We start from the raw sequence: 23,317 nt of genomic DNA on the forward strand, positions 1-23,317 counted from the left end.
ACAAGCGTCCTGTGGAAGTCAGAGACTGACTTTCGGGAGGGCCCTCTCCTTGCACCACTGGGGCATCCTCTCGGCCTCTGCTCTCTGCAGCGATAAGCCAGGTTGACTGAGCTCCAGGGTCCATCCTGGTGAGTGTGCACTGACCGGCTATTCCCAGACTTCCCTTAAAGCGCGTTCTCTGCCGATTTCCAGCAGATGCCTGGGAACGGAAAGGTGTTTCTCAATTGGGAGCTTTTGGTGGCATCTCCAAGCATGCGGTCCGTCACAAGCTGAAGGACAGGGGCCCAGCTGCAGATGTTCTAGCTCATGTGTCTGCAGATGTTCTAGCTCATGTGTCTGCAGATGTTCTAGCTCCTGTGTCTGCAGATGTGCCCGCTCATGTGTCTGCAGATGTGCCCGCTCACTAGCGTCCACTGCCCTCTTCTGTCTGCAGCCTCCTACCCCATAAGGAGAAAAACTGCACTGGTCACTCGCCCACTTCCTTAAGCAAAAGCAGATATCTGCAATGGGCCTGTGCCTCCCCTGGGGAAGGCCAAGGGAAAGGATGCCTCAAAGCGCATCAGGACCTTGTCTGTGGTGGAGAACGACATAAGGTCATAACTCAAACATCTGGATCTGACAGAGCTTGAGAACTGCCCAAGGTTGTAGCCCAGGTGCCTGCCCAGCCTGCACGGGGCCCCTCGTTCCACGCCTAGCACTGCATAACTGGGGATGGTGTCTCACACTGGTAAGCCCAGAGAGCTGGGGACAGGAGCATCCTGCCTGACTACATAGGGATTGATTTCAAGGCCAGCCTGGCACTCTAAAGAATTAAGTAACAAATAGCTAACAGCCAGTTGGGCAGGGTTGGGGGCAGGGTGGACGTGGTGCCCACGGGCATAGCTGAAACTTCTAGCATGTGCAGAGATGGTCCTTAATCATGCAGAGCCCTTCCACAAGTGCTGTCTTACTGTTAGCCTGAGTATCCAGACGAGCCCGCCTGCTTCCAGCACCGAGCAAAGGCACTTGAAGGCAGCACTGTGAGACACGGCTCCGCCCACCCCTTGAATGCTGGAGCCCCTGTCGTACACATCACACTTGTCACAATGGCCAAAGGGCGTCGACAGCCCGTGCTTTACCTCATGGGGCAGCTTAGGCACCACTTCCCTTCTCCCTCACTGATGCTCTGCCCTTCGTTCTATGGCATGAGCTGGTCCTCCTGGCAGCTGCTGCCTTGGGAACCCATGGGGGACGGAGGCTTCCCATCTCAAGTTCATGGCTTCTCAGCAACCCCTTGGCTGTGGTTGTGTTCAGATCCATTCAGCCCCCATGCAAACAGGCACACAGTGACAAGGGCAAAGATGACCACAGTGAAAGTTACTTTGGCCGTCTATAATTATGCGTGAATTCCACATTAGGCTTTGGGTTTTTTTTTTTTTTTTTTTTTTTTTTTTTTTTTTTTTTTTTTTTTTTTGCCTCCTATAGAGACCCTTTCTTCAAAGAGTATAACTTAATTTTCATGAAACTAACAGCAAACTATGGGGTAATCCTCAAACAACCAGCCGCAAGCGGGGCTGAGTCAGGCTGTTGACAGTTGTCTGAGAACCCTGCTGGGGCTTCACACATGTTTGAAAACATGTTCTCATAAAGCACAGAATAGCCACTAAGAATAAAAGTTGGGAAATCTAGATTTGGGCTTCAAATTCTGAAGTTTTCCATTTATTTACATACTTATTATTCTTGATCAAAATGTGACCAGTGGACATATTCTGAGTCAGAAATGGGGGAAAAAAAAAAAAAAACCCTGTAACTTGCTTAGAATATGTGTAAATGTGCTAAATACTTGCCATCTTATCCCGTTGACGGTGCATTCGCGTATATTTAATGCCATTTTTCAAGATAGAGTCTAAGGATGAAGAGTTACTTAAATAGTACTAGTTTCCTCTAGAAACGACAGTCCATGGTGCGAAAGACCTGGAAAGAAACAGCACTTCGCTGATCTGTTTCATTTAAGCTTAGACTTGGTTCATTTCGTGTTAGGGGAAAAGGTGACTCCGGTAGCCACGCACAGAGGGAGCTCGATAAGGCCGCGTCAGTAAATCCGGGACACACTCAGCAACCGCAGGCCGCGCTGGGTGGAAAGGTTGCCTCCGGGACCCTGGGGAAGAGTCCGTCCTTCCGACCGAACGGAGGTGTGCGCCGAGCGCCTCGCTTTCCGCGTGGCTTTCGTGCAGACCGTGGGAGTCACGGATGCAAGCACACGTTGCTGCGAGCGGCGGGGAAAGCAGGCCGGCGCCGGCCACGTGCGTCTGCACCCTGGCGGGCGTCCTCGCTGGGGAGGTAGCGCCACCTACCGTCCGGGCGAGGTTGGCGCGGTGGGAAGGCCGGGAAGCAGCGGGCGTCCGCACAGTCGGCGCGCCGCCGGCGGGCTGCTGCGCTCGCTGTGCACACCCCGGGATCCTGGGGACTTCAGGGTCTGCGCGCACCCACTGTGTCTCTAGAGTCCTTCCAACCAAATACCTGTTGCATTCTGCGCATCCAGTACCGGTAGCTCTGGCTGCAGACACTCAGAGCTGCGTTCTTAGCGCGGGACGCTGGAGGCACACTCACCGGGTGCCACCCCAAGCACGCCCTCCCAGCCCAGCCCTCCCCTCGCAGGAGACGAGCATGTGCGGTTCTCTCCCCCGCCCCCTCCACGCCGCTGACTCCGCTCTCTTTGCTTTTCAGATTGTCTACAAAGCCTGGCTCTGCTCCCAGTACTTTGAAGTCGCGCAGTTCAACTGCAGAAAGACAATCCCTTGCAAGCAATATTGTTTGGAGGTGCAGACGAGGTGCCCCTTCATATTGCCCGACAATGACGAAGTCATCTATGGAGGGCTCTCCAGCTTCATCTGCACAGGTACGGGCTGGGGGGGCCGTCCTCTGAGCGCCAGCGCGGGGTTCCTGCCTTCTTGAGGCTGCACCACGGCATTTTCACGTGGCCTCTCCTAGAAGCACGGAAAAGCCCCCCCCTCCAACACACACATAACTGACTTAAACAAGGGTCGCTGTCTAACCACACGTCTGCGCTGTGAATGTCCCATGAGGATAATTTCAGGGGACTGTGTTAGCGGTGAATTACTCCTGTGTGTTTCATGAATATTTCGACGAGTTTTGTCACCTTTCCTTCAGTGGTAACGAGAACAAACGGAAAAATCTGCCCGAGTCACCCCTGTGCAAATCGGTGCATGAGAGCCCAGGGCAGGTGGTTGCTATAATTTATGGTAACGATATCTACTTCTTTTGGCAAAGAACTCAGACCAGACAGGGTGTCCACGCCAGTCCCCGTCTCCAGAAGCGTTGTGTAGTTTAGGCAGACACAGACCACTAGGCTCCCTGCTCACGTGTAGCCCATGGGCAGCTCGGTCTCCATGTGGGTTCCTGAGTAAGGAGAGCAGGGGCTGCCTTTGTCATGAACTTGGTTGCCTGCTCTTTGATCACCTTCCCCTGCCGTGAGGCCTTGCCAGGCCACAGAGGAAGAGGATCCAGGCAGTCCTGATGAGACATGATAAGCTATGGGCAGATGGCAGAGGAGGAGAACTCCCCCTTTCAGTGGACGAGGGAAAGGGGATGAGAGGAGAAGAGGGAGGCAGGGTGGGACTGGGAGGAGCTGAGGGAGAGGCTTCACTCGGGAAATATAATGAATACACTGTAAAAAGAATACAGCAAGGGCTGGTAGGACGGCTCAGTAAGAAGAGAGAAAAACAAATACAGGGTCAAAGCTTCGAGCCTTCCTGTCCTGAAACAGGTTGTCATTGAGAGCAGCGGCCCTTCTCAGGGCTCTGTGCTGGGCTGGGCTCTTCCCATTCCCTTAGAAGAGGAGGGAAGACCCCTTTAGAAACCATGTGACTTGGTCCATAGACTGCTTAACTTTTGAGTTTTAAGCATAAAAAGGAGTCTGAGGAAACAAGAAAATTATCTTTGTATATCAGGCTTTTAGAAGCTCCGCTAAACAGTGTCAGGGCCAGAGAAGCGGATTGTGAGTGGAGATGCTGCTGCAAGCGCTGACGGGCTGAGCTCGGTCCCCGGGGCCCAGAGGGAGGACGGAGAACCGCTTCTCCAAGCTGTCTTCCGCTCTCTGCATGTCTGCTGCGGTACCTGCATGCCCACAAACAAAACGAATTTAATAATAAACAAATACAATAAAAAGGACAAGGGGCTGGAGGGATGGCCCAGAAGGCAAGAGCACGGAGGCTGGGGTCTGCTCCCAGCACACACACTGTGGGCCGTAACTGCCTGTAACTGCCGGTGCGGGATCCAGTGCCCTCTCTGACCTCTGCAGACATAGGCTGGTGTGCATATGCTGCCCAGCCATACGTGCAGGCAAAACACGAAAACAAGTAAAAAACAAAGTAAATCAAAAAATAAGTAAAAACTTGAGATTCTCGCTGACGGTGATGTTTTCCAGGCCACCCACTGCTCAGCGTAACAGTGATCAGAGGCAGTCAGGGCTCCGAGAGCCTGCCCTGGCCAGCAGAAAGGCATTCTCCCATCACACACCTGGCGTGTGTGAACCACAATCAATGTTCCCAGCCCAGGACACTGGACATTCTATGAGGATGTAGATGAGGGGAAAGTGCAGGGTTGGCAGCAAGAACGGAGAGGAGGGGGAGCAGTATGAAGATGGTGAGGAGAGGAAGGAAGAAGAGAAAGGAGAAGGGGAAGGCGAGAAACTAGGGAGGAGGAGGAAAGACTAGGGAGAAGAAAGATGGAGAAGGAAGGGTGGAAAAGAGAGAAGAAGAAAAGAGGGAAGAAGCCAGTACATGAAGAAGGAAAAGGAAGGAAAGGGGAGGGAAGGAAGGAAGGAAGGAAGGAAGGAAGGAAGGAAGGAAGGAAGGAAGGAAGGAAATAGTGTCTCACTAAAAACAGGCTTTACTTTATGTTGACTTTGGCACAAAACTTACTATAAATGACCATAAAAAATGAAAGCCTGAACTCTAAAATTCTGTTCAAGGGAATCTGATCTGTGATGGCCCCTGAGTTTCAGTAGCTGCCCTCACAGCATGCAGCCCTCTTCTGGGCTGGTCAGCAGGAACCTCCAGTAACCAGGAAGCTCAGTGGAAGCTCTGTGCATGTTGACCTTCTGACACCTCTGGCTGCTGCTTGCGTGTGTGAGTTCTTTTCTCTGGATGTCTTGAAGGCCGCTGGGAACAAAGGGCAGGCACGGCTGCTTCTGTATGGAAAAAGCTCATGCACAGCTTGCATTCTTAGTTGTGTGGGGTTCTATAAAATCTACTTGTTTGTATGGGTACTAAAATCTCTAACAAATGCTGACAAAAACACAAACCCGTCACTGGCCCAGAAGACAATGTCATCTCCTGGGAGGCGTCAGGTGATGCAGAGCATTCAGAGGCCTCTCTGCTGTTTGCTTTCAGTGGGCTTTGTGACCTTTGTGCTACTAAGTTCAGAACTCTACAGTTAGTTTTCAGGCACAACACTCTGACATTTCATGAACTCACACAAGAGTGAACCCTGGCTCTCTTCTGGGTTGTGACAGGGCTTTGTGGGAGATGGCGTCCAGGCTGATCCCTGGCAGCTGTTGTCGCTGTTGAGGGTGAGGAAGGCCCATGGCACTGAGGGGCTGCAGGAGCTCCTGCTGAAGCCATTTGAGCTCCTCCTTGCCTGTCTGCGTGAGTAAGAGTTCCAGGCATAGCCAAAAGCAGACTGTCTCAGGAAAAGCGAGAGACTCTGGCCTTGACAGAAGCTCTCAGAGCCCAGGCTGGGCTTGCTTCTGGGAGAGTGGAGCCTGCTGGACTCCGCACTCTCTCTCCAACCATCTTAAATGCTTCCTGAAGTTCCAGGTTGACAGACCCACAGACCGCACGTCACCTTGGAGTGGTCAGAAACCAGCCATGTTCCTCTACATGAAGTGAAGGAAAGATCTTCTAAGCTCAAGAGAGAAGCCATGCGTGCCCTCTTCTCTGTGGCTTGGGTAAGGCAAGGCCACCAGGATGCTCCTCACAGCACGTGGATGGCTCACAGCACGGGGCCCACGACAAGCACCCAGCACTGTCTAGAAAATGAAGCCACCATCATCAGTAAAATCATTTCAATACTGTGGACTGAGGACTAGAGTCACTTATCAGTAAGAATCCAAAGAGTCTAAGTTCTGTTCACAAGGTGACACTCGAGCCTGGCTAGAACCTGAGGCGAGATGGGCCATAGACCCTGGAGAGAACCAACTACCGTCACTCTGATGAATGGACGTTGTGTTGAACTGGGTCCTGGTGATTAATCACTACACCATCAGCGCTGTGCTCAGCCCTCTCCAGAGCAGCTCCTGTTGGCAGGAGACGGCGGTTCACACACAGTCAGGTGCAACAGAGAGCAGACCCAGAGCCGAAAAGCTACATCCATGACCTCCCAACCCCTGCTCCCACAGCAGGGGATGAGGCAGGAGGATTATACGAGTCATCGGAGTTGGTAGATGAGACGCCGGGAAAGAGTGTTTGGAGGAGACAGAATGGAAGTTGTAAATATTAACTCACAACTTGTGTCACGCCGTGCACAGGAACCATTCAGGCTCAAACCAAACAAAGTCAGAGCAGACAGAGGGGAGGTAGGCACAAGCCCACAGCTGGCTGAGGAGCCAGTGCTCGTTCAGAGCTTCCAGGAGAAGAGTCAGTTTTCTTTAGTGTGTGTCCCCCAGTGGGTTGACCATGCCCCAGTGGAGAGTCACACAGCAAACAATATATGGGCGACAGAAACTAGACTTGATTGGTTTACTAAAAAAGGGAACAAAGCTGGGTGGGTAGGAAAGAGAAACACGTGACAGGAGCTACTACAGGGAGTTGATCTATTGGCAAAATTCTCAGCTAACTACAGGAAAAGGGGAGAAGGAATCTGGCAGTTCTTCAATTTAATAGATTCGGTGTGAGTGCTTTCCTCTGGTGTCTAGGAGAGTAGAGCACCTCCGTGACCCTGGGAACCGATGGTGTTCACTGGGCACGTGGCTACATGCGGCCCTTGCTAGATGCTACCAAGACACCACTTCTGCCCGGGACAGTGAAAACCGACGACGTGGTGACCCAGGCTTGGGAGGGGCCCCTTAGTTCTCTCAGACAGCTGTGGATCCTCCTGACTCCTTTATTCACAGGCTTGGGGCTGGTCTAACTTTAATAGTTTCAAAACTGAAATTAAACAGCCATGAGACATGAAGATTAAATTCCACATTTCAACACACCTCTTGTTTTGTTTGTTTGCTTGCTGAGGTATGGTCTCATGTAGCTCAGGCTAGCTGTGAACTCCATATATAACTCCCCATCCTCCTGCCGACAATTCCCAAGTGCAGGGATTACAGGCATTCAGCACTAAGCCTGATTTACAAGGCTCTGGGGAGCAAACCGCAGCCAGGAGCATGCTGGGCTGCTGGTGCCTCGTCCTCAGCCCAGCTTCTTTGTGGGGCTTGCAAAACAAAGCCATGCCCCGAACTTTAGATCTCAGAGATAATGCTTTGATCAACAGAAAAGCCTGACCCTTATTAAGCCAGAGATGTTTCTTAAGAGCTGAGCAAGACTGTCCACTGTGGTAAAGTGCCTGACTCGGGGTGCTGCACTCACGCCCCGTGTTCTGAGCACAGACCTAGATGACAACAGGCTTCTGCCAGTGCCGAATCCTGCTTTGGGAGAAGGGGGTCGAGGGGAATGAATGGAGAAGCTCTTGGTTTTTCCACTGATGAGCAAGACTGACGTGACTGGGGAGTGTTTGAGGGGTCAGGAGGAAAAAGTTCCGCGCTGTCGTGAGGACCCACAGTCAGTGCTGAGTCGCAGCGGGTTGAATCGCGGGTACTCGCGCCGGCTGCTGCCCCTCACACGCTGGCCCGTTAGGGTGTCCGTGGGCGGGACAGTGCCCAGGTCTCCCCACCCAGGCTGTAGCAATTACGGCGTGCCCCTCCCTCACCAGGGTCCAGGGCTCCTGGGGCAATCCGCGATTGCTTACCGGTAACAGGGAGCTGAGATTAAGGAGTCAGGCGCCGTGGAGCGCCGCAGCTGTGGGTGCTATGGTAACAAACACGGGAACTTACCCCTTGATTGATGGATAAAGTAGGCCTGATGTCATTTGACGCTCCAAAAGCACAAGAACAAAAGTAGAAGTTGGTCCTTTGGGGGTTGCTGACAATGAGGATAAAACATATTTTGAGAATTCCGTGTAAATGCTGCATCCCGTTCTTTCAGCTGTGACAGGGATAGGGTTATGTTTCTGCCTCTGGGGAAAACACTGTGGGCTGCTTTTGTTCCACCCCTGCCGGAGGGTTGGATGAGGCGGCGAGTAGTGCCGCCTCGCGGCAGGTAGGTGCTACTGCAGCGCATCTGAAACCGCGCGTAGGAAAAGACAATATAAAACACGTGAACCAGATCACAGAAGACTCTCTTAAAAGTGTTCTCATTAAAGGAGTGCTATAGTAGAAAACACGCTTTCTATAGATTTTAGTGTCAGTGTCTCAGCCACTTCATATTTCCACATTTCAAGCGTAAGCACGTATGTCCCAGTGTTTATCCAAATTAAATTCCGGAAAAAGAAGCCAAGTTATTTATAGCAGACCAAAGCCTCAGTAAGAGTATGAACCTTGAAGTCAGAAGACAAGTTTGAGAAAATAAAGATATTGCCAGAATAGAATGCAAAGAGAACAATAACAGGTCACGAAATTAAGTACGGACAAGGCAAGCCCCGCGTGGCTGTGCTGGATCCTCTCTGTGGAACCCGGTGTTGGCCGGTGTGTGGTGACCTCGCTTGGCATTCTTCCTACCTATGACTGCGTTTGTCTTCTGCCTTCAAACATCTGCTTTTGGCAAGGGCTCAAATCATGAGGAACAAGATTTGGGATGGGTTATGAAATGCATGTCTACTGTAAGGCTCCCATTTTTGTGCCATTAGTGGATGCCGCTCAGCCCATGGAATGAACACTCAGACAGATTTCCCCTCAGACAGACATGCACCCCCAGTCCAGTCCGACGGCTACAGGGAGATGGCTGCACTGCTCTGGAGGCTGGGGATTTTCCCACTGTCGGGGTGAAGAGCAGAGAGGATGAGCACCCTATGGCTGACAGGGAGCCTGTGGGCACACTCACATAGCTCCAGATTTGCACAACTCTGATGCTCTCCACAGCTTCGGGGACATTCCGACAGACACACCTCCAGTGAACCTCTGTTCTGCCTGCTACGACTCCCATGAGCTAAGAGGAGAAATTAAAGGGCATTGGCCAGCAGAGGTGAGGACTTTGGTCCTGGAACACTTGCGGAGACTGGAGTTGAGCTAGGCCCAAGAGGAGTCTGATCTGTCGCCGCGCCAGGACCCAGCGGTCAGTGCTGCAGGTTGTCAGCCTTCCGGAGCAGTGCAGGGCCCTGTGTGGAGCACGGTGGTGATGCCCTCGAGGAGCCTTTACTGACACAGGGTCTTGGCTGCTCTTGAGCTCTGCAAGGCCTGACATTGCCTGCATTTGGAAGCCGTGTGCACGCGTGTGCGGACTCTGGAAGGAGTGAACTGTGTTGGGCTGGTCTGTTGAGTACTGAGGTTTCAGATTAGGAAAGATGATCTAGCAAAGCCCGACTTAACCGAGCAGGGAATGGCGACCTCTCAGTCCATCTTTCTGTCTCAGCGGCATCTTTGTGAAGGACTGATTCTCTAGCTGCTGAAAACTGGACTTGTTTGACCTCGGCTGTTATCCTGCACTATTACAGACTCGATCACTGGGACAAGGCTGGACCACCCAAGCCCGGAGCCTACCACTTCTTAAACCATGGGATATACTGCTGAATGCAGGATAGTGAAAAACCAGCAACAGTAAAAGGCAATTGCCCCAATATAATGCAAAAGGAAATGCGAAATGAATTGTGGGTATGTCTGCCAGGGCTAACCTGTGCGGTGTCATAACTTCAGTGAACACACATAGCATTCGGTAGGTCTTCACTCTCTGCGGTGCACCACCGCCAACCTGCTGAAGACCGAAGTTCACCTGAGAGACTGCTGGAAGCTGTGAATTTAAGTGAGGGTTTTTTTTTTGGGGGGGGGGGGTTCGGTTTGTTGAGAGTTTCTCTGTGTAGCTTTGGCTGTCCTGGAACTTGCTCTGTAGGCTTAGAAATCACACAGATCCAGCTGCCTCTGCCTCAAACGTGCTGGGATTAAAGGTGTATGCCACCATCGCCCAGTTGAATTTTAGTGCTTTTATTGCACCAAGTTTTCTGCTCTGATAGGGCCATGATGGATTAGTTATAGGAGAGACTCTAAATGATCTCTCAGCATACCAATACCTGATTTATGTATATGAGGGTTGTCTTGTTTTAGAACACTTGATTGTAGAAACTGATGTTTGACTTCTCAACTTCAGTTTCAGAAAAAAAAAATGGCTTCATATTAGGGCAAAATTTCCATGGATTTCTGGCATGGTCTAAACATTGTTCTGTTACTTTGCAGTGAAGATTTTGCTAAGTGACATTGTCAGCATTATGACTGTAGAATCAAAATCCCGAGCAGCTCTGGGAAAGGGTGGAGATGCTGCAGGATGAAATGTTCACCTGAGACCCAATTCTTTATGCAAAAACAGAGAAGTGCTATCGTGTCCTTAGTCTTTTATGAATGGCAAAATTCACTGTTTACTAAAGAAGAACTGTCAAACAATTTTCTTTATGACTTATTATCAATAAGTGTTTTATTTGTTTAAAAAATGTCTAGAACGAAAAAAGATCACAACTGGAAAATGTTTAGGAATTTTTGTTTAGTCTGACATCGCTTTTTCAAGTCTATCATTGCAAAAGCGAAAATAATTCCACACTTTGCAGCTTTCACGCCATTCATGAGGCAGGAAGTGCCGCTCGGCTTCTTTGAAACTAGCTCATGAGAAGTGTCTCCAGAGAGAGGCCTCGCAGAGAGGAAGCCCAGGCACCCAGCACTTCACAAACACTCCCTGGCTCTCACCCTGCACACCGTGCCCCACATCAGAAGTGATGCTGCAAGTATTTTCACAACATGACCCTTTTTAAAACGAAACATTTTTATTGATTGTTCAGGAAACTCACATCATGAACTCCGGCCGTGCTCACTCTGGCTTCCTGTCTAGGCTGTTACGTGTGTGTGTGTGTGTGTGTGTGTGTGTGTGTGTGTGTGTGTGTGTAGGGGGGTCACAGCAGCATCCTGTGTCCCCTTTCTCAGCGGTGAGTCTGCAGTCACAGGGGGTCACGGCAGCATCCTGTGTCCCCCTTTCTCAGTGGTGAGTCTGCAGTCACCTGTACCACTGCAGAAGCAGCTCCCTTGCTCGTCACAGACAGCAGGAGCACGGCTCCCGGGCTCCCGCGTGGCGGTGCTGCGGCTGAGGACCATGCCTGGGTCTGCGGTTCTGCTGCAGCCGGGACTGTTGATGTTTAGGCCTATCTTACCACTGAAGGCCACGGGATGTCTGAGGTCTAGGCTGCTGCCTGCTGCCATGCTCATGTCCACGGGCATGCTGCCATCAAGAGGCTATGTTGACACTTACTCTTACTCTTTCTCTCTCTTCCTTTCTTTCTGTCTTTCTTTTTATCTCTCTTTCTTTCTGTCTTTCTTTTTTTCTTTTATGTTAAATAAAGAGCAGGACTGTCTCACTCTCTGTTCCTAGGAAAGCATGTGGTCAGATGGCTAGCTCTGTCCGCCAGATGGAGAGTGAGATTTTTCGGATACCACCCTCTGTCTCTCAAACGCTTGCTTGCTCCTGCCCCCATCACACACACACAAACACACATATCACTATGTTACAGTCATCAAAAGACAAAGCTTTTTATACATGTCTCTAAATATGCTATGAATTTAACTGACCTTGGTCTGTTATAGCTCTCATATAAAATACAAGTTATATCAACACGGAACTCCTGTATTTATAAAATTCTAATGTGTGTGTGTATATATAGCATTCATATATGCATATAATTTAAGTTGCTACATCTCATATAGAATTCAGGTAAATAAAATAGGAATGTTTATGTTTTAAAATAAGCTTTAAATCTGAGTCCATGAGTTAGATTTTCAGCATGATGCAAATATACACGCGCATACAAACATACATTCCCTGAGCTAAGGACAATCTTCTAAAATCAAAACCGGAAGTGGTGTGAGCTTAGGAAGATAAGACAGCAGCAGGGTGACTCACAGCTCCAAGAGGAGACCGTCTCCAGAGACAGTCGCACCTTGAGGCGTTAGAACTTAGGGCATTAGTGTGCTCAGAACTTAGACGCATATTTGGAAGGGGGAAGCTTGGCCATACCCACATAAGGTGGAAAAACAGTGTGAAGAAGATGGTCTCTGTCGTGACAAGACCAGCCATGCAAGGCCTCCAGGAATGATTGTGACAACGCTGTCACCTGCACTCCACCCCAGACACAGTGATCTGTTCCTCACACTGGAAGACAGGGACATCCACGGTGCCTGCCTCCACTGAGAAGTGCCAGGAGGAATGGCTGACAAGTTTGGAGTAAAACAGGGCCATTCAATGGGGCTTGGTCTAGAAGAAAGTAAGTTCTGCACCTTCCAGGCTCAAAAATTTACCCCAGTTGGAGAGCAGGAGCAGCAAGGCAGTTGTAGAAACGATGAGGCCTGACCCTATGCAGGGGCAGCAGCAATGGAGCTGCTTGAGTTGCTAAGCACAGGGCATGGACCTCACAGACTCCTTTAAGCCACGTGATAAAGCCATCTCTGCAAGTCCATGGACATCTTTTCTATAGAACTTAGCACCAGAGTGGATCTTCAGTGCTCTCTCTCTCTCTCTCTCTCTCTCTCTCTCTGTCTCTCTGTGAACCCTTCCGTGTGGGATCAGGCAGCAGTGAACATCCCTCAAACAGGTGGGCCACTCTGAGCACACTGCTGAGGATTGCTGAGAAGTAACAACACATTCTTAAAGAGAGAAAATCAGAAGGAAAGGAAAGAGAATCTAGCCAAGTAGATCCTTATTTGTTATGTTTACATTTTCTTTGATCATTTAATAAGTGTATGCAATGAAATATGGTCCCATCTGTCCCCCCATTTCCTCTCTGCCTCCCCCAGAATTACCCTCCTCCCATACCGATAGCTCCTTTTTCTTATTCTCTTCCTCCTGCTTAAACATTCCATCCAGTAAGTCTGATTAGAGTGTTATACACACCAGTGAGAGGCCCTGCTGGAAACCCACCAGCTTCTCACCTCCGGAACGCTTAGTCTTCTGTTTGGATATGTGTTTCTCTTATCATGTTTGGACTGATTTAATAGGCTTCTCCTACAGTTTTGAAAGGAATAATAGTTGCCAATTGAGTAGTATATTATATTTCTTTTACTTTCCCTAAATACATTCTACTTCCATGCATTTTAATTATTCTTTTCAGAGTTTTATGTGTGATTACCGTATTTATACCACGTACACCCCTCCCTCTACTCCATCTGTTCCTCCACCTCCTCTTAAACTATTATTTGGTTACATGTATAAATACACAGAGAGAAATGTTTGTGTTTGTGTATGTGTGTATGTGGGTGCATGTGTGTATATGTGTATGAATGTATGTGTGTGTGTATGTGTGTGTGTGTGAGAGAGAGAGAGTGTGTGTGAGTGAGTGTGTGTTGTGTGTACTGTTGAGTAAATTCATCATGGCTCTTCTGTATCCTCAGTGCTGACCATCTGGGATTGGACAGCCTGTTTCAGTGTTCATCCCTTGAGATGAATTCTCTGTCTGTCAGCTGCCATTGTTTTACTGTAGCTCTTCATGTGGGGGCAGGACCTTGTGGGATATCCCTGATCCCTGCTGGCTTGACACTTGGTGTTGCCATTGCTCCGGTGTTGCTTAGGTTTCCATACAGTTAGGATTTCTTGTGTGCCGATTCCTGCCAATATAAAAAATATACAGTCTCCCACCGGACACACAACTCCTCTGGGGCCTAAAGAGCAAAGAGTTCAGCTACTGAGAGCCCCTCTTGTTACCCAAATCCTCAGTTCTAATCCTTACAAAGGGGAAAATGTCTACCTCTATTTCACCTATCCTGAGAATAAAGTTCTATCCATAAAGGAGGCACGTTTGTTTAAAACCATCAATGAACACAAACAGAGCAAGGGCGACCCTGCAAGCAGAGCGAGCAAGAGTTTCAGAGCTGATGAGCAAGAGTAGCCCACGGCCTGCTCCAACAGGGGAGAGGCCACTGGTGGCCTGTCCCACAGGGAATCAGGATGTGTGGATGGGAGGGGCTCCCTAAGACTAGAGGAGAGAAGTGGGCACAGCTTTCTTTACTCCACCACAATAGCCCAGGCTCTAAATTCAGCAAACAGGAAACTGAAGACAAGGCATTAACTTGCTTCTTCAAGTTCATCAGAAAGCCAGCTGTAGACCCCCACAGGCATGATGCTGTTGGCAGCCGCTCTTTGCTCTTTGTTGCCTCTGTTTCCACAGGAACACGGTTTTGTAACTGGAGTACCCGGCATTCTTTCAATTAGCCACTGGTTGACTCCAGAGGGTCATAAACTGTCTTCCTGCTTTGATAATGAAATGCTGGCTGTACTTGGAAGCAATCTGCACAAACAAACGTGTCAACTGTTCTCTTTTTTCTTTTCCTTCTTAATAATAATGTCTTTTTTCTGGTTTTGAAGTATGCCCTGCATCTTTTCTCTTTCCACATATTATGTAAAAATTTGCTGAAATGCCTAGTATTGGGGTGTCATAAGAGTATCTCTGTATAGTTTTGTAGCTCAGAATCTTAACTAAGATCCTCCCTGGCTAAAATCAAAGAGGGTGCAGACATTCTTGGAGCACCTAGGAGAGTATTAACGGCATTCTTAACAGCAGTCAGCAGATTTCTCTCTCTCTCTCTCTCTCTCTCTCTCTCTCTCTGTGCACATGCATATATATATATATATATATATATATATATATATATATGAATACATGTGATATACTTATATACATGTATATACATATATACACATATATACATACATATATACATATATATGAATGACAGTCTCAAGTGCCACTGCTCAGGTGCTAGCCATCTTGCATGTTTGGGACAGTTGCTCTCCTACCTGATTTCACGATCATGCTAAACTGCTTAGCCAGGGATCCCCAGGCACCTTCTCATCTCCATTTCCCCACCTCTGTGGTTACAGTGTCTGTGACCACACTTGGCTTTTTTCATTTGTTTGGTTGTTTGATTTGTTTTGGTTGAGGCAGGGTTTCTCTGTGTAACTATGGATGTCCTGGAACTCACTCTGTACCAGGCTGGCCTCAAACTCAGAGATCTGCCTGGCTTTTTTACATGGATTCTGGAGCTCAAGCTCTGGTCATTGGGTTTGCAAGCAAAGCACTTTATCACTGAGCTCTCTTCTCAGCCGCAGAACCCAGCTCCTCACTGGTAAGTGGAAAACAGACAAACGGTGAACCACTGTAAGACTTATGGTTTGCTGTTGCTGTGACCGAAAGCAAGCTGAGCAGGGAAGGGTTTGTTTAGCTCACACTTGCACATCTTAGTCCGTGACTGAAGGAAGTTAGGGCAGGAATGCAAATAGGGCAAAAACCCAGAGGCAGAAGCTGATGCAGAGACCATGGATAGTGTTGCTTACCGGCTTGCTCTTGTGGCTTGCTCAGCCTGCTTTCTTATAGGACCAAGGACCACCAGCTCAGGGATGGCCCCGGCTACAATGGTCCCCCAACAGTCACTAAGAAAACTCTGCATTTTCTCAAATGAGGTTCTCTCTTTTCAGATGATTTAGCTTGTGCCATGTTAATGCAAAGCTAGTTAGCCAGCACAAATAACCCTTGTCAACTTGACACACAAACACATCTCTGCTAAGTCATAATCTTTCCTTTCTTGTTGACCCCAATTGTCTTCAATATCACAATATAAACATTTTAAAGACTTTAAAAAGTCCCATGGTCTTTGAAAATTCTAACACTTTAAAATTCAGTTCTTAAAAAAAAAACCCAGAGTCTCTTTTAAAACCCAATCTCTTTAAATTCAGTCTCTCTAGTGTGGGCTCCTATAAAATTAAAAAATAAATTAATTAAATATTTTCTTCAAGAGAGAGAACTAGGGCACAGTCACAATCTAAACAAAGCAGAACCAAACTCCAAAAGTGCAATTAGCCCAACGTCAAATGTCTGGAATCCACTCACGATCTTAGAACTCCCCAAAGGGCTTAGGTCGTTTCTCCGGCCCCGCCCTCTGCAGCACTTACAGCCTGTCTTCCGGGCTCCAGCTGGCTCCTCACCTCAGCTGCTGCTGTTCTCGGTGGTCATCCCACGGTACCCTCATCTCCGAAAATGCTGGGGTCCTTTGCTGCACTGGGCTGCACTTTCACCATTCGTCTTTCCTGGGATCTCTTCATGGACTCCAGACTTTCCACACAGTGCCACGCCGCAACTGCTCTCATTGGTCCCTTCAAAACCAGCACCACCTGGGTGACTCCACATTGCCTGGAACACAGCTTCTGTGTGCTCACTCTCAGGAAACTCCTCCCAGAAGATTTCCTCCTCTCAGGCGTGCTGGTCTCTTCTTAACCATGGCTGATTCTTCAGCCCCAGCTGAGCAGCATCCATTGTCCCAGCAAAGCAAAAGTTTTGCTTCATTATTTCTGGTCTCCTACTAGTCACAGCTGGTTCTTCAGCTCCAGCTGACCAAACACCACAGAGTCTTCACACAAATGGCCCAGTGGAGTCTTTACTTCCTCCCCTCAATTGTCTTATCTTCCATGTTCCACAGAACAATTCACTGAGCTTTCAACACTCAGTGGTTTCTCTCACTCAAAGTTCTAAAGTCCTTCCACAATCTCCCCCAAAACAACATGGTCATATCTGTCACAGCAACACCCCACTATCCGGGGACAAACTCCTGTCCTAGTTAGGATTTCTATTGCTATGTTGAAACACCATGACCAAAAGCAAGTTGGAGACACAAGCGTTTATGTGGCTTTTACCTCCACATTTTCGACCATGATTGGAAGAAGTCAGGACAGGAGCTCAAACAGGGTAGGAGCTGATGCAGAAGCCATGGAGGAGTGCTGCTTACTGGCCTACTTCCCATGATTTGCTCAGCCTGCTTCTTATAGAACCTGGGACACCAGCCCAGGGATGGCACCCCTACAATGGGCTGGGCCCTCACCCATCCATCACCGATTAAGAAAAATGCCATATAGCTGGATAAAAATGGAGGCATTTTCTCAGTTGACTTTGTCCTTTTCAAATGACTCTAAGCTTGTGTCTAATTCACATGAACCAGCTAGGACAAATACCAAAAGGAAGACAATATTTCATACCCTGTGTACATCTCACTGTGGGTTATGCCTAAACATGATTCCAAAACAAGATTTAATGTGTGTATAAAGGCACAGCAAGCATAGGTACAGCACAAGTCTTACTCTTCACTGTAGAATTCACACTTTCTTGCCATATGTAGAATGCTTCTGTAAATATGTACAAATACTATCTGGACACTTACTTCTCTATGTAACATAAATTCTTTGAACTGGAGGTAAAAATCATGAAAATGTTCAACTCCTTGATTGTTCTTCCCAGGATCTCAGAAAGTAGCTTCCTCTGCTGCGGACTTGAACTTACAACTAGCCTTTCTTAGCTGTAAGCAGCATTCCCAAGCCATCATGTTCCTTCCAACTACATATGTGTGTTTTACATGGTTCACATTCCTTCTGGTTCACATTTCTTTTTAAATTAATCAATTGATTGATTCAATTTATATCATGATCATAGCCCCCTCCCTCCTCTTTTGCTGGTCCCATTCTCCCTCCCTCTTCCCCCAGTCCCCTCCCTTACTCCTCAGAAAAGCAGAGCCCCACCCACCCACCAGGGGAATCCCGCTCACCTGTCCACCCACACCAGCTCATCAAGTTCTCTTCCCCTATGGCAGCTCAGACTTTACGTGGGTGGCCTGGTAAGGGGAGCAGGAACGGTCTTTGACATGGACTCTGTTGCCTGCTCTTTTGATGCCTAATTCTTTACACACACACACAATCTTTTTTTTTTTTTTTTTTAACACAAAGACTCACTATGTAATCCAGGCCATTCTTAAACTGCTGGGAATCCTCCTGCCTCAGCCTCTTACTGCTAGAGTTACTGATATGTACTACTATGCCTGACATTAATGTCCAGTTCTTAATGAGTAAGCATCTCTCTCCTGCTCTAGTCTCTCCATTATCGCTTAGTAATACTTATTAGTTTTATAGAACTTGCAGAATTTTCAGGGAGAGTTGTTTGTTTGTTTGGTGGGGAGCATTCTGAAGAAAGACAATTATTGAAACCATATAAGGAATGGTTTGTTGTTTTAAAGGATGGATAATCTGGTTCTCAACTAAGAGTTGTAATAGGATATTAAATACTAAATTTACAAAAAGAATAATTACCTGATTCTGAACTCTATCAGTTTCATCCTTTGGCCAATTAGTGAACATTTTCCAACTCCATTGTGCTAATGCTTTGTAGATGTGTGTCTTCAGTAATTCCCATAGATAAAGCCTTAAGGGAAGCAGCCAGCAACAGAACCTGACAGTGACTCAAGGTTCTGATGGCTACAGCGTACCACTGAGGGCAGCTCTCTTCCTGGCTCTCAGACTGAGGGAATGAGAATCAGTGTTCTCGCTGAGGTGCTCCCGGTGGCAACTGACCTGCCAGAACCTGGAATAAATACCTCCAGTCCCTCAGTGGGGAGTGTGTGACTCTCAAACAGTAACTTCAGATTTCAGGAAAGGACAGCGTTTGCGTGAGTGAGCTCCTTCCCAAGAAATGGGCCCGCCCTCCCAGCGGACAAAGCCTGCCCCTTGTAAACACTCAACACTTCCAAAGACTGTGTGATTCCTCTCCGGAAACTGCTATCTTACTTCATGACATTTTCACTTGAAAGCAACACTATAAGCTAAAACTACTGGCTGCCGGGCTGAGAGCTGGCTGCTCCTCCAAAGGACCTGAGGTCAATTCTCAGCACCCACGTGGGGTTCATCAGCTTTATAACTCCAGCTCCAGAGGAGATCCAGTGCCCTCTTCAGGCTTAGGCAGGCACCAGGTTTATGTCACTTAAGCAGGCAAAAACACTCATATACACAGCAAAATAAATAAATAAATAAATGAAAAAAAAAATACTGGAGGTCAGTTCAATTCAAATCTGAAAAAAATAGTTATTTGTTCTAGGTTTTGTTTTGTTTTTGGTGAGGGGGTGTTGGAGGGGAGGCTAAATTATATATTGACCCTATTATCTTCTTTGTTTTTGGTGATGCTGGGATCAAACCCAGAACCTACACATGCTCTGCCATTTGTGCCTCTGCATTGAGCTGCAATGTTAGTCCCGCATAGCACCAACTCTGAAATAGTAACACTGTTTTTTTTTTAACCTTTAAACTACTACAGTGTATTTTATTTTAGTAGGATTAATGGTCGGATCTTTTTCCAGGTTAGGGTCTAACCAGCTTAAGTCTTAGCATTGGTTTCTTAAAATCTCAGTTGTTTATTCAAACATTTAAAGTTTCAAAAACTGAAATAAATGATGAAAATAATTTCTCTTAATCGGTAGAGCAAATATATCAAATCCAAGCCTATTTACAAGGTATTCAAGTGCCATGGAACTGTGCCTGTGTATTGGTGTGTGACTGACTGTGTACAGACCGTGGGTTTGGGGGGAGTTGTGTATGTTCTCTGATTACATGGAGAGTCTGGTTTTCTTTAAAAAAATAAAAACAAGGCGGAAATCTTGCCTGTGCAATAAATACTGGGATGGATCAAAGCATTACCAAAGCTGTCTCTTCCATCATGGCTCACCATATGAGACACAGCAGCTGCAGAATTAGTCGTATAGTTTCCTGTTTTCGAGAATATTTCCTTAGTAGAGTCCTGGTCATGGGGAAATTCCAGTTTAAAAAGCACTGTGGGCCAAGATGATTTACAATATGTGATATGTGCCATTTCCCAGAGAAAATGAAAGAGAATACACAGAAACAGGACGCAGCAGGCAATGCTTTCAGCAAGGAGTGCTCGCTTCCCCTTGTGGGGTGGTCCAGTAGTGAGTGCTGTGAATAACCCCTGCTGAGGTCCAGAGCCCTCGGCACCTGGGACACGGGACACCCTCAGACAAACCCCAGGTCTTCGGGCCCCCTGGAATGTGTGAGAGCAGGGCAACCTGAAGGGAAAACCTTCTGCAAGGACCGTGGGTCGCAGCCACAGAGCAGGAAGGAGACGCCATCTTCCTTCCCCTCTTTGGGGACCCGGGAGCCTGTGAGGCTTAGTAGAGACTCTTCTTCAAGAACCTTGGTGGTTTTCCTGTACTCAACAATCCCATGTCATCAAGTGGTCCTTGGGCAGCTCACCAAGGACACATTACGAATGGAAGGAGGAAAAAAATGATGTATTTGGTGAGCATCCGTCCTCTGAGTCAAGTGATTTTTTCTGTTTTCTCCGAGTGCATTTGTCATAATTAAAAAGCATCACTGTGAGGACGCTGAGGAAAAAGCAATGTGAAATGTGATCTCTAAGAGCGCCCTCTAGTTTCTGTCTAGACTGTACCTTTCTGGCTGCAAACTGTCTTTGCTCTGGTTAAAATGCTGGAAATCTTGAGAGCACTGGTTGAGGAAATTCTCTGCTTGGCTTCAAGACATTTCAATGCTCAATTTATTCTTGAGCTTAGCTGTGATCTTAATGAATGAGTAAATACTCTGTATAACTGTTCTGGCTTTTTAACGCAGGTCTTTGATTTTAATTTCATTGCGTATCATTTACAATGTAAATTACAGTCTAACGTGCAGGGAGCTTTGTGGCCATAGTCAGGTCTGTATGAGGCTTTCTTAAGAGTGTCACATTTCTTCCTGATTGAAGCGCAGTCTCACTCCATATGTGGTCCAGGATTCCCAGCAAAGCCTGTGGCTGCTCAAGCCTTGTGTTAAAAAGCAGGACACACCCCTGTAACCTGTGCTTACCCTGACCTGTAGCTAAAACCGTCTCCAAAAAACTTAATGTGAAGTAAAGACTATATATAAGAGTCAGCACACTGTGTTGTTTGGGGAATGATTTTGGGGAAGTGTTTGGACACTGTCAATACAAATGAAGTAGTTTTAAATATTTCCGTCTATGATGGTAGAATCCATGGGTGCGGTGGCTGGGAGTTTGAAAGGCTGATCATGGTAGCATTTTCTTTTACTATCAGGCTATGGCCAGGTATGTTCTGATTCACAGAACAAACTCAATTATCAAAGCTTTCCTTGGTTTCTTCTCTCATTAAAGAAATAGCCAGGTATCCTTTCAGACAATCTTACCTTGCCAGGTGCATAGAATTCTAAGGTGGAATGGAATAATATCAACCATTATCCACACTGAGAACGAAAGAAAACTAATGCCGTTAGCTTAGCAGTCTGCAGTGGTCCCGCATTCTGTCAGCATCACAGAGCTAATGCGCTTGTCTCTCTCCCCTGAAACTGACTGTTTTCAGCATGTAACTTCTTTACTAAAACTTGATCTTGCTTATGAAGACATATTAACAATTATAAACATTTAAATAATCAAATTCTGATGTTTTTCATGTGGCCAATACAGTTAAGAGGAAACTTGTGTTACATTGTTACTCTCTGAATTACAAAATAACCCTGAAAACCAGCAACTCTGGTTTTATAAATTTATTTTATAATTTTATAAAAATAAAATAGATTTTATTTTTTACTGTTAGTGAGGAAAACATACAATTTTGACACTTGAGCAGTTTAGAAGAAACTGGAGAGGGAATATAAAGTCCTGGATTACATTCATGTACAGTACTTATTTGAGTAAACATGAAATGAAAGGGGATATTAATACCAACTTTCAAAACTATTTTCTGCAACACTGAGTTAAGATTTTTTAAATGGAAGGAAGGAAGGAAGGGAGGGAGGGAAGGGGGGAGGGAGGGGGGGAGGGAGGAAGGAAGGAAGGAAGGAAGGAAGGAAGGAAGGAAGGAAGGAAGGAAGGAAGGAAGAAGGAAGGAAGGCTGTTTTAGCAATGAGTGAGTCATTGCATTTAAATGTGAGTAACTCCTGGATCAAACTGGTGAGCCAACACTTGACCTCCCCTCTGTCTCTAACTTCTACTAAATCTAAAGTAAAAACTTAAAAATGTGTCTCATGTGTAGAAGTAACAAAACCTGAAAAGTGGTTCCTCATTAGAACTGAGACTTTTAAAAACTATGTGTGACTGAAAAAGACAGATTGTCCAGGTGATCCGAGGTGAAAACTGCAGAAAAGCCTGGGGCTCTCTCCCAGGACACAGCCTTTGCAGGTGGGGTTTGGCTGTCTGTGTGGCTGCAACACTGCTCCTGGTGTTTACTCCAGCCAAGCCATCTCCAAGTCAAGAGAAAAGAGAAGTTATGGCACGTAAGTTTATGTAAGTATCATTAAAATTACTCAAAGAGGACCCATAAGATGTTAATAATTAAAAATAGATTTTCACTACCTAACTTAGAGCCAAAGGAAGCACAGTTTCAGCTTGGCATAGTCACACTCAGCTGTCATCGCAGCGGGCTGAGGTAGGAGGCATCAGGCTAGTCTGGGCTGCATGCTCATATTGTGTCTCAAAATAAAAGAAATCCGGTCAATTCACTCATTGATTATTGTTCTCTTTAATTCACCTATTACAGATAAGGTCTCATAAAATAGTAAGAGTGTGAATTTCTAAAATTTTAAAAATATGGGGATGAAAAAAGAGAATGATGAGTAAAATATTGAAATGCTTAGAACTCATGTTCCCTGGTAAGAACAGGGCAAAGCTCTACAGATCAGACAATACGTGTAGAGAGAAGAAAGTTCTTCAGTCATGTGAAACAGAGAAAAATATAGGGAAGGTATAGAACATTAAAGCAAGACACAAGAGCATATATGAAATGTTACAGAAGAAATATTCATAGCAAACAAAATCCACTCAAAACCAAAGCAGGACTCATAAGACAAAAACTTCAGCAAAAGTTACTTATAATTAAAATGTCATAGTACCAACCTTCTTGATTAATAGTAAATGTCCTGAGAAGCATGAATCATCCATTTCTGTACCTGTTGGCACAGCACGAAAATAAAAATATAACCAAAATGTTATAATTTTCTAAGTGCATTTGCCTAAAATATACAGAGAAAAATAATTAAAAGCATCCATGTTACATATTCTTCAGCTGGCAGTTTTCTGACTAGACAAAAATTTACTGAAACAGATGCTAATCTTGACTATAAAATGCTAACACTTAAACATATTAAGTGAAAGACATATGCCAAACACATGGAGAACTGCCTTTATAAGGAAAAACCACTGACCTTAATAGAAATAAAACTTAAAGCAAATGAAAAAAGTATTTTCTAAGCTATATGAAACAACA

The 23,317-nt window shown here is 46.6% G+C and overlaps 1 protein-coding gene across 1 annotated transcript in view; it reads left to right on the forward strand.

Annotated features, from left to right (window-relative positions):
- The window catches only part of Nalf1 (NALCN channel auxiliary factor 1), a 451,142-nt gene that overhangs the window by 421,004 nt on the left and 6,821 nt on the right, over positions 1 to 23,317 (forward strand). The window contains exon 2 of the mRNA XM_055608444.1: positions 2,707 to 2,878. Within this exon, the coding sequence (XP_055464419.1) occupies positions 2,707 to 2,878 (172 nt within the window). The remainder of the gene's footprint in view (positions 1 to 2,706; positions 2,879 to 23,317) is intronic.

The sequence above is a fragment of the Psammomys obesus genome, unplaced genomic scaffold, assembly GCF_907164565.1.
Source record: "Psammomys obesus unplaced genomic scaffold, mPsaObe1.curated_primary_1811, whole genome shotgun sequence".
NCBI lineage: Eukaryota > Metazoa > Chordata > Mammalia > Rodentia > Muridae > Psammomys > Psammomys obesus.